The sequence below is a fragment of the Cebus imitator genome, unplaced genomic scaffold (genome assembly GCF_001604975.1).
Source record: "Cebus imitator isolate Cc_AM_T3 unplaced genomic scaffold, Cebus_imitator-1.0 Scaffold117, whole genome shotgun sequence".
NCBI lineage: Eukaryota > Metazoa > Chordata > Mammalia > Primates > Cebidae > Cebus > Cebus imitator.
In genome coordinates this window covers 5,658,664-5,670,285 of record NW_016107432.1, presented here as the reverse complement: position 1 = coordinate 5,670,285, position 11,622 = coordinate 5,658,664, and the positions used below count along the sequence as shown (strand labels likewise).

The 11,622-nt window shown below is 54.5% G+C and overlaps 1 protein-coding gene across 7 annotated transcripts in view; it reads left to right on the top strand.

The window, feature by feature from the left end:
- The window catches only part of SORCS2 (sortilin related VPS10 domain containing receptor 2), a 561,689-nt gene that overhangs the window by 528,657 nt on the left and 21,410 nt on the right, over positions 1 to 11,622 (top strand). For all 7 annotated transcript variants that reach the window (XM_017539090.2, XM_017539091.2, XM_017539089.2 and 4 more), the window contains exons 15-19: positions 376 to 496; positions 1,850 to 1,983; positions 2,795 to 2,923; positions 5,822 to 5,993; positions 11,133 to 11,319. In XM_017539090.2, the coding sequence (XP_017394579.1) occupies positions 376 to 496; positions 1,850 to 1,983; positions 2,795 to 2,923; positions 5,822 to 5,993; positions 11,133 to 11,319 (743 nt within the window). The remainder of the gene's footprint in view (positions 1 to 375; positions 497 to 1,849; positions 1,984 to 2,794; positions 2,924 to 5,821; positions 5,994 to 11,132; positions 11,320 to 11,622) is intronic.

Sequence of the window (11,622 nt, the reverse complement as noted above, 5' to 3'; positions counted from 1 at the left end):
CAACCCTGCTGTGGACCTGGGCCTCCTTCCCTGTCCATCAACCAGGGCTCCAACCCTGCTGTGGACCTGGGCCTCCTTTCCTGTCCATCAAGGGGGGTCATGGGGGGTCAACCAGAGTGACCCATCCCAGTGCAATTGACACGTCATAGATCACGGGTGGTAGTTGTTTGAATATTCACGAGAAAGCCCACGGAGCACCCGTGCAGGGCCACGCTCAGTGCCCGGGGCAGCCTCGCTCTGATCCCCAGCAAGGGCAGGAGAGGGATCTCTGTGCCCATAGTACAGATGGGAAAAGAGTCCGGACGGGACATGGTTTGCACGGCAGGACAAGGCCTAATGAAGGTTTCTCTCCCTTCCCTCCTCTTCCCGCCCCAGGGTCTTTGGTCACATCAGCTTCCGCTCTGACTGGGAGCTGGTCAAGGTGGACTTCCGGCCCTCGTTCTCCAGGCAGTGCAGCGAGGAGGACTACCGCTCCTGGGACCTCTCCAACCTGCAGGTGGGCTGGGATGTGGCTGGGGTCGAGCAGGCCGGGTACAGACTGCAAACACAGGCCCACTCTGCCCCCCAGAGTCCTCCCCGGCAAGCACCTCCCTGCCTCCAAGAAATGTGCAGGGAATCCCAGCGCCTTTAGATGTCCAGGCCTCCTGTGGACTTCCTAGACCCTTCTGGGTCATGGGGCTACCTGGGCTCAGGGTCTTCAGCCACACTCGGGGAGTGTAGGGCCACAGGCTCTATCCCAGGCCCATGGAGTCCAGTGTGCTTGGAGGTCAGGATTTTCAGATCTTAGGAAGGTAACACAGGCCTATACCATACAAGACAGCTGGGTCTGGGTGTGGAGTGGGGTCTGGGGCGAGCCCTCCCTGTAATCGAGACACATAACTAGTGTGTAATATTGACACTAAGCGGCGTAAGCAGAGTGTAAAGGCCATCAGTCCCCTTCTGTAGTTCCAATCAGGCTGTGCTGTTGGCGGTGTGGTGGGGAAACCTGGGATTTCAGAGTGTGGGGAGCTGGAACTGCCGGGGACTGGGCGGCTCCGTTAAAGAAGAAATGATTCACTGGCGCTTGTTAAAGCACGGGGTGGGAGACTTTACTCCGGGCCATCACAGTGGGCACAGGGACCCTGTCCAAGAAGAGACTGGGCTCAACTCGAATTCAGCATGGGCAAAGGGAGTTCAGAGCCGACGTCAGCGGGTGGAAACTGACCAAGAGGAAACAGCAGTCATCAGAGGATCTGACATCTCCTGGGGGCAGCAGGGGACGAGCAAGCCTATCTGACAGGGAGGGTGATCGGATATCGAGGGTGGGCGGTGCTTGCCAAGCCACCTTAGCAGGGTGCTTTGCTGAAGCTGGATTTCACAAGGAAGTGCTCAGATGGGCCTAGGAGGAGGTCCAAGAGCCTGAATACAGGCCACCAGGAGTCCTCGCTGGTCCCGCCCCGTCACTGCTGCAGCAGCTGTTGCAGGGAGCAGGGGTGGCCTGTCCTGATCATCCCCGGAGGACCCACTGTGTGCCTGTGAGCCCTTGAAGCTGTGGCTCCACCCAGCTCCCCGCACAGCACCTGGGGGGACTGGGAACCTCAGAGGGGCTGCACTTCCAGCAGCTCCGCGACCCCTTGGGCCCAGCCAGGGCTGCACACAGGAGGGGCTCAGCGAATGCCCGTGGGTTGAGATGAGAGGGAGGCTTCCTCAACTTGACCTCAGACATGCCACTTCATTCTGGGCCTCAGGTTCCCCATCTGTAACCTGAAGCATCAGCCATCTTCAGTCTCTGGTGGGCTCAGTGCCACAAGCCCATGTACAGCAGTCGACCTGTCTCGGGCAGCTCCTCACCCTGATGTTCCTGCTGCAGGGTGACCGCTGCATCATGGGCCAGGAGAGAAGTTTCCGGAAGAGAAAGTCCACGTCCTGGTGCATCAAGGGGAGGAGTTTCACATCAGCACTCACATCCCGCGTGTGCGAGTGCCGGGACTCGGACTTCCTGTGGTGAGCAGTGGGCTCCGAGCCAAGGGGCCTCAGGCCCTGCTTGAGCATCCTCACAGCATGGCGGCCGCTTCCCCCAGAGTGAGGGAGGAAGCCTCAGTGCCTTATATCACCTGGTGTCAGAGTCATACCCTGCCACTTCTGCCTCATTCTATCTCTTAGAACTGAGTCACCGAGACCAGCCCACACTCCAGGAAGGAGCTGTAAGGAATTTGTGGGTGCATTTTAAACCCCTCAGTGGCTGCTCACGGGCAGGAGGAGAAACTGAGGAACAGGTCAGGGCATCTTGGGGACGTGCTGCAGCCATCCTGGCCCTTCTCCATCCAGGGGCTCTGCTGAAAGCCACCCAACCTGTCCCCTGCTGTTCTCCAAAGCTGCCTTTGACTGCCCAGTGCCCACAGGACAATTTGGCTGACAGCTCACCCACCTGCCACCCACCTCACCCCTCCCCATCCTGCCCCCTGGCATTCCAGCCTCCTCCGCCTGTACTGGCGCTGCTCAGGCTGGGCCCTGCCAGCAGTGCTTCTCTCTCTCTTTCCCTACCTGTCTCTGTCCATCCTTTGAGATTTGCTCACCTCCTCCAGGCAGCCCTCCAGGTTTCTCTGAGTTTCCAGCATCCCTTTGCCTCCCTTGTCACCCTGTGTCCCCCTCTGGGATGGGGCTATGGGTGCTCCTTCATGTCCTCACAGATGGGTGTACAGCAGGCCCTTGGTATGAGGTTCCCTTCTCAGCTCCCCCAGATTTCACCCCAACCCTAGCTGACTCCGGTTCCCACCTGTGCCTGTCACTTACTACTGCTCTTCCCTCCTCCCAGCGACTACGGATTTGAACGTTCCCCCTCCTCAGAGTCCAACACCAACAAGTGCTCTGCCAACTTCTGGTTTAACCCATTGTCCCCGCCTGACGACTGCACCCTGGGCCAGACCTACACCAGCAGCCTTGGGTGAGTGTGGGCGCAGGCCTCTCCCTGCCTGAATCCGGGGGCAGAGTGTGGTGCAACCCCAAAACCATGCCTTCCTGGCTGGCGCCTGCAGCTCCCAAGTGGAGTTGAGGAAAGAGAGGTCAAAGCTGAGGATGCCCTGCGTTCACAGCACAGAGCCTGGCTGTGGGGCTCATGGGAGTCACCAGACGTGATGAATGAATGACCTTAGAACCTGCAGGGTTCTCCCATCCGAGCCCGTGGGGCCACCGCCAGGAGAAAGCTGCCTTGAGCTGGCTCTGGACAGAGAACAACAAACAGAAAAGGCCCAGGGTGCCCATGGCTCCCACCTGAGGCAGCACTTCTTCCCCTGGTATTTCTGAGCCTCTGCAATTCTAGGACGCTTCCCCATTTACCAGTGCCCCAGTAAGCCAGGCCCTCCCCAGTCACCAAAGCTTGGGTGCTGGAGGTGCTCCTGCTGCCTGCAGGTCTCCGCTTAAATGGCACTTCCTCCAGGAGGCCTTCCCTGACCACCCACCCCGACCCTGAGCTTACCTCTGTCACAAGTCCCACCTATTGTCATCACTCACTTAATTGTCCTCGTTGCTGAACTGTAAGCTCCACAACACATAGTAGGTATTCCTTCAGTCTGTGGTAAGCTCCACAACACATAGTAGGTATTCCTTCAGTCTGTGGTATGCTAAATACAAGCTGTGTGTGAAGGGAAGGCGTCAGCGAGTGCCAGCAGTTATGATACTTTTCCTCCACCAGAGGCTGGGCACATTGCCATGAAGGATTCAGTTCATGTAAAATGTTAAGTACATAAGAGCTGTAGGCCTTCCTCTTCAGGAGGTCCCAAACATGCTCCATCAAAAGGTCCCAATTTCCCCATTTCTCGATGAGGACGTTTTCAGAGGGGAAGAGAAAAGCCCATGAGTGTATTAGAAAATCCCCATTACTTCCCCTGGGGAACATGAGGGAACAGGAGGCAGGACCAGAAATCACAGGCTTTGACCTCATCGGCGTATCTCCTGCCATCCACCCACACGTCCGTGCGGTCACCCAGCATCCCCCATCTGCCCATTTATCCATCCATCATCCAGTTAGCCATCATCTGTCCATTTATCCAGCCATTCAGCCACCCATCTTTCCATCCATCCTTCCATTCTTCCAAGCATTCAGCTACTATCCATGCATCCCTCTATCCATCCATTTACTCATCCATTCATCCATCTGTCCATCCACCATCCATCTATTCATTCACCATCCATCTATCCATCTGTCATCCATCCATTCATTTACCTATCCATCTATCCACTCATCAATTCATCCATCCATCCTTCCAAGCATTTATCCACTATCCACCCACCCACCCATCCATCTATCATCCATTCATCCATCTACTCATCCATCTATCCATCCACTATCCAACTATCCATCCATCCATTCATTTACCTATCCATCTATCCACCCATCAATTCACCCATCCATCCTTCCAAGCATTTATCCACTATCCACCCACCCGTCTATCCACCCATCATCCATTCATCCATCTATCCATCCACCATCTTCTATTCATTCATTCACCATCCATCAGCCCATCCATCTACTTATCTATCCATCTGTCTACCCATGCACCCCTGTATCATGAAGCTGCGGTGGTCTCTCCTGCACGTCCACTGGAGCTTGGCAACAGGGACTCTTGTCTAAAGTGTCAGAGCAAGGATCTTTATCAAGGCAAAGGATTTCATCTCATGTCATCTGCTCAGTGTAGGTGTTGCACATGGGTGGTCCTTGGTCCTTAGAGAAGTGTATTTTCTGTCAAAGCACTAATGAAATGGGCCTGTGCATGATCACCTTCTGAATGCTGCTTATTCAGTCGCTGAGCCAGCTGGGAGAGTTTGGCCCTGAGGGCAAGAGGGGGACCAGCGTGGGGGAGACAGATACCCCTGGCACCTGGGCAGCAACGCTACTTTCCTAGATGCAGAATCCTACCATTGCCTGAGGGAGCTTCGCGGGTCGCAAGCTGCATGAGGCCACTGCGGGGTGGTTTTGAGGGGCTCCTAAAAGCTCGCCCAGGGCCCCTCTCCACCTCATGCCACACCTTCTCCCCCTCAGGGCTCAGCACCCACCCTAGGGCCTTTGCACATGCTGTTCCCGTGGCCGGGGTCCTCTTTCTTCTCATGCTCACCCTCCCAGTCTCAGCTGAAAGCCCCTTTGTCAGGGACCAGGTCCCCAGGGGTGCCCAGCCAGCGCCACCGCAGCTGTGGATTCACTCTGACGTGATCTGCTCAGGTCCACTCTCCACTAGATGCTCTGCTCTGCACACCATCCAGAGGTTGCATGTGATCACCCCCATTCCCAGTGCCTGGCCCATAATGGATGCTCAGTAAAGGGGTGTCTCGTGAATGCAGTGATGGGTCAATCACCCAACCCAGCTCTCTCAAGGGAACAGGGAGACGGGGCCCAAGAGGCAGGCTGTGTTTGTGCACAGTTCTGGCCACGCTGTGAGCCAGTGGCAAGGTGGAGGCAGGATCCCAGCTCTCGGGCACTCTGTCCTCCACCTTTCTCAGCAAGACCATGAAATTCCAGCTGGCTGCTGAAGGCGCCCCCTCTGCAGCACTGACGGTGGCTGTGATGATTACTGTGACATGACCAGACCAAGGAGGTGCCAGCGCCTCCAAAGCACACCCTGCCACCATCAATCCCTCCTCCTCTGAGCCTCAGTGTTCTCATCTCTAAGATGGGGCCATAGCAGCAGTTGCGTGGAGTCAGTAGGTGGCTGGGAGTTAGTAAGTAGAGCCCTAGGGGTGGGAAGCCAAATGCCACCTCTGGGTGGCAAGCACATCCCTCCCCAGACTATGGGGCCCCATCCCTGGCCTCCTGGCTCAAGTGGGCCCTGACCCTCTCTTGTCAATCCAGGTACCGGAAAGTGGTGTCCAACATGTGCGAGGGTGGCGTGGACCTGCAGCAGGGTCCCGTGCAGCTGCAGTGCCCCCTCACCCCGCCCCGCGGCCTGCAGGTCAGCATCCAAGGCGAGGCGGTGGCCGTGCGACCTGGAGAGGACGTCCTGTTTGTGGTGCGGCAGGAGCAGGTGAGTGAGCACCTCCCAGAGGGCTCCCAGGGCTGTCGGGCAGGGTCAACTCCAACTAGGCACCCAGAGGACATGGTGAGGGGGTCTCCTCTGCCTGGAAGTGGCTCAAGGCGTCTCCGTGGGCCAGCCTGTCCGGCCTGCAGGAGGCAGCAGAGGATTGGAAATCCACTTCCTGGGTCCAGACCAGCATTTAACAATGAGACACAGAGGAAAACAGAATAGGACGTAGTGGGTATCAGGTGCCCACAGAGCAGAAGGAGATGGTTTCATGCATGGGGGGCGGGGCGGTGGTTACTGGCCTTGGTATAAAATGTATTCATTCCCGTGGGCAGCAGCACATTTTTTAAGCCAGTAATTATATATTGATTTAGTTAATTTGGGATCTTATGAAAAACAGAAAGTTAAAAACACTATGACTTATAATTACACAACCCAAGATAAGTCCTGTGTGTGCATGGACAGATACTGATAGAAATACTCACACAAACACAGATCGAAATTTCCTCCCAGCCTCCCACGCTTGCTTTTTTTGCTTTAGAACAAGTGTTACATTTTCTTCTGACTTTAAAAATAATGAATGTTCATTGTAGAAGGTTTGGAAAACACACACAAAATATCAAGAGTATAAATATCTCTCAAAAGTCCCCCCCCACTCCTCCGTGGTAACAACTGTTACTTTTCCATATTTCCTTCTATTCTTTTAAAATTAATTTGTAACATGCTTATTTTTCTGAGGCTAGAATAAGCTAATGCTCATTGTAGCAAATTCAAAACCAAAACCTAGAAAAACTTACAAACAGGCAGAAAATTCAAGACACAGAAAAGGACAAAGGAGAGTTCGAGGCCCCTGTGTCGCACCCGAAGGGGGGCACACCTAGGACCCTGGGCTCTCTCCTGGCACACGGCTTTCCTGGGCACTTGGCTCTTTGGTGAACAGCATGGGGGATGCAGGAAGTGTGGCTGCACAGTGACACGTGTCCTGTTTAAATGGCCTTCAAAATACGGTGCCAAGGTGGGGTGGGATGTTGGTGACAAAGGTCTTTGGAGTTGGAAAGCAGGGAGTCTGGCCTAATGCAAACAGGGAAACTGAGGCCCAGGCACACGCAGAGCAGTGCTTGCCAGCGCCTCCGTGGGGGGCACTGTGCACGAGCCACTCCCTGTACTCCTGGCACAACCTCGAGTGGTGTCCTCTTGCCAACCTGCTTTATAGCTGGGGAAACTGAGGCTTGGACACTCCCAAGGCCACACAGGAATGAGTGGCAGGGTGAGTGGCAGGGCTGCCATTGGGTCCCCGCCCCGAGACTCCACGTGGACAGAGTCTAGGCACTCAGACCTGAGTGGTTCCCTGGTGCAGGCGCTGCTGCTGATGGAGACGGGCCCTGGGACGCACGCTCCTGAGCCAGGGGCAGCCCTGGGCGCCTCTGCTTGCAGCAGCATCATGGGGCAGCAGGAGGACAGAGCCGCTCCCCCGCCTGGACCCTCGGAGTGGACCCCCTGCGGCTCCCTGTCCCTGTCCGGGGCCGACTTCAAGGAAAAACGGCCCTCTGCTGCCCCCTAGAGCCTGGCGTCTCCGCAGCACAGTTGCGTCTGCAGAGTCTCCAGTGGGACCCGGTCTACACCCGCCCCGGGGGCCAGGACCCTTACTGGGACTGCTCTGTGGGCAGGAGCTGGAGTTGGCTGAGGCAAGGAGAGCGATCAAAGATGCTCTTGGTGGGGAGAGTCGCCCCACTGTGCAGCTACTGTCAGGAAGAGGCCACCCGCCACATTAGGGAAGGGGTGGGGGTGTGGGATCTGGGGTGGCACACTCACTCACTGGTGCACACGCTCACACATACACACAAACTCACACCCGGACATACACCTACAGGCTCACGCATACACATAAACTCACACCCAGACAGACATATGCCTACAGGCTCACGTATACACACAAACTCACACCCAGACACACATATGCCTACACGCTCACACATACACACAAACTCACACCCAGACACACATACGCCTACAGGCTCATGTATACACACAAACTCACACCCAGACACACATATGCTCACATATACACACAAATTCACACCCAGATGCACACACGCCTACATGCTCATGTACACACAAGCACACCCAGATGCACACCTACACACTCACACATACACACAAACTCACACCCAGACGCACATACGCCTACATGCTCACACATACACACAAACCCACACCGAGATGCACATACACCTACACGCTCACACAAACTCACACCCAGACACATACGCCTACATGCTCACACTCACATACAAACTCACACCCAGACACACATACGCTTACATGCTCATGTATACACACAAACTCACGCCCACTTGCACGCTCATGTATTCACACTCATGTGCAGACATATCTGTACACACTCACACACACTCTCAAACATAGGCCAAGCAACTCTTGCAAACAGCACTGGGTTTAGGGGAGTCTACGTTTTTTAAATATCTTAAGAATTAAAAATCAGGTCTAATAGAGGCCCCTGTAAATATGGAATAGACCCATATAAATACGGCCGAGGGATGTTTGATGTGTATGCAAAAACAGCTCACTGAGGGGAGGGCTTATTCATCCAATAAACATGAACCTCCACCTAGACCTCACGTCTGATAGAAAAAATGAACTCAAAATTGCTGAGATTTCAATGTAACATGCACAAATCATAAACCTTTAGAAAAACTATAGGAGAAAATATGTAGGGCTGGGAAAGGAGTCCTCAGACTTCACACTAAAGGCAGAATCAAAAGGAAAATTGATAAATTGGGCTTCATCAGAATTAGACACTTTTGCTCTGTGAAGCACCCATGTTAAGAAGATGAAAGGCAAGCTACAGTGAGAGAAAACATTTACAAACCACATGTCCAACAAGGACCAGTACCTAGACTAGAGGAAGATCATTCAACCCAATGGCAATGTTGGAAACAGACGCTCGGTGCCGCAAAGAAAAATCAGCACTGAGACAAAGGATCTTTCAGCAATGCAATTTTTACTTCCTGGACTGCAGGAAGGGGCCCCTTACTAGCCGTCATGCCATGAGGGTACAATAAGCAAAGGAAAGCACACAAATTTATCCTTATGCATTTGGGGTTGTCCTTGCTGCTGTGTCTGATCTCTGTTGGCTGGAGCCAGACCTCACAATCTAAACTAAAACCCGATTGGCCAACAACTTAAAACTATTCTAAACAGGTAAAAGCAATGGAGAGCTGAGGACATGCCTGTGAGCATGTCCAGCACAGGTATCTTGGTTAAGGTACAAGGACATAGAATGTGCTGTGTGCCTGTAAGCATGGCATGTCTCACAGCTGCATAGGATAGGGCTTCACGAAGTTATTAGCACACTTATTCTTTAACAAGAAAGGAAACTTTAAAAAGGAACTTTTCTACTTCCCACAAGCAAGAAAACAAACCATCCAGTTAGAAAATGAGCAGAACTGAAAAGACGTCACCAAGAGGATGGGCAAATGACACGTACGCACATGAAAAGACGGTCAACACCGTCTGCCGCCAGGGAGGCCCACAGCCAGACACCGCTGCACACTTGTCAGAGTGGCTGGCATTCGAAACGGCGCCCGCACGAAGTGCTGGTGGGGAGGCGGCGCAGGGCACCGGATCCCTCACGCGTGGCTGAGCCGCTGGAGAATGGCCCCAGGGATCTGGAAAACAGTCCAGTCTTTTCTTAACAAACTCAACATGCGACAGCCAGAGGACCCAGCACCCACACTGGTGGCAGTCACACCGGAGAAACGAAGACTTCTGTTCACACAGAAACCTGCACATGTCTGTTCATAGCAGTGTTATTTATAAAGGCCAGAAGCTCAAATAGCCCGGCGCCCTGCAGTGGGTGGAGGTTGCACAGGCTGTGGTGCCCGCATGCCCAGACACCATGACCCAGTGAGAAGGAATCCGTTATTAATACCTGCAGCAGCAGGGCCGGGCACGGTGGCTCACGTCTGTGATCCCAGCACTTTGGGAGGCTGATGTGGGCAGATCACCTGAGGTCAGGAGTTCGAGACCAGCCTGGCCAACATGGTGAAACCCTGCCTTTACTAAAAAGACAAAAACTAGCCAGGTGTGATGGTGCATCCCTGTAATCCCGGCTACTCGGGAGGCTGAGGCTTGAGAATCACTTGAACCCGGGAATTGGAGGTTGCAGTGAGCCAAGATCCAGCCTCGGTAACAGAGTGAGACTCTGACTCAAAATAAAATAAAATAAAATAAAATACCTGCAGCAACGTGGACAAGCCTCAAGTGGATAACGCCGGGTGAAAAAAGGCACTCCCACGTGATCCCGTGCTGTGCGACTCATTTATGTAACACTCCTGAAATACAGAAATGGAAAAAGAGGATAGAAAATTATCGTCAAAATTGTAGAAAGAAGATTCGTGGTTGGAATGGAGCTGGGCTAATTGGGGAAGCGGTTGTGTCTGCAAAGGGCGCCCGGTGGGGCCTGAGTGGCGGCTGAGTTGCTCTGTCTCCTTCCTGTATCGGTGTCCACGTCCTGGAAGGAGGTCTAGAGCAGCCTCCATGGGCGACTCGGGGCCTCTGGGGATGGCAGTTGGTGGCAGCTCCTCTCTGTACCCACACTGCTGCATCTCAGCGTCACTCCTGGTACCACATGGTCTGAGAAAGAGAAAATCAGGAACCACAGCCTCCCGGAAGGGAAATCCTGCTTCGTTTGCAGGCAGCTTAGGCGCTTCCAGACATGTGCCTCTCCCCGGCCGAAACCCCCCACACTGTGAGAGCTCCCCTCACCCTCCTGGCTCCAGGCCAGGTACAGGCCTCAGTGGGTCTCCCTCGGACCCTCCCTGCCCCCCCAGCTGCTCTCTGATGACACCCTTGGGCCTCCCCCCTCCCTCTCTGCCTCTGGGTGATTGTTCTGAAGTGTCCCCCGGCCACAGCCCCCGGTTAAACCAGCTGCCTTGGTCAGCCCCACACTCCAGGCAGAAACTCCAGGGCAGAACAAGGCCCAGTCCCCTGTGGGTCCCCAGACCCACTCATTTCAAGGAAAGGCCAGAGGGAATGAATGAATGAGTGAGTGAGTGAATGAGCCGCTCTGGCCTCTCAGCTTCAAGGCTCACTCCTGAGTGTCTACATGGTGCTTCCCTGCAGGGTGATGTCCTGACCACCAAGTACCAGGTGGACCTCGGTGACGGCTTCAAGGCCATGTATGTGAACCTGACGCTGACCGGGGAGCCCATCCGGCACCGCTATGAGAGTCCCGGTATCTACCGCGTGTCTGTCAGGGCAGAGAACATGGCTGGCCACGATGAGGCGGTGCTCTTTGTCCAGGTCAACTGTAAGTTTGTCACCCTGTGAGAGAAGCTGGCTTTGGGGGAAACGTAGGGAATGCCTCAGGACTGCCCTAGGCCCCTGGTACTCAGGACGGCCAGCCAAGGGCAGGGAGGCAGCGAGGCTGGGTCAAGCCCACACCCCTGATTACCCATACAATAGTAGGGTGGGGCTGGTAGCTGGTGGTGATACTGATGATAGTGATGGTGGTGGTGGTGGGGATGCTGGTGGTGATGCAGGTGATGGTAGTGGTGGTGATGGTGATGGTGGTGATGGTGATGGTGGTGATGGTGATGGTGATGGTGGTGGT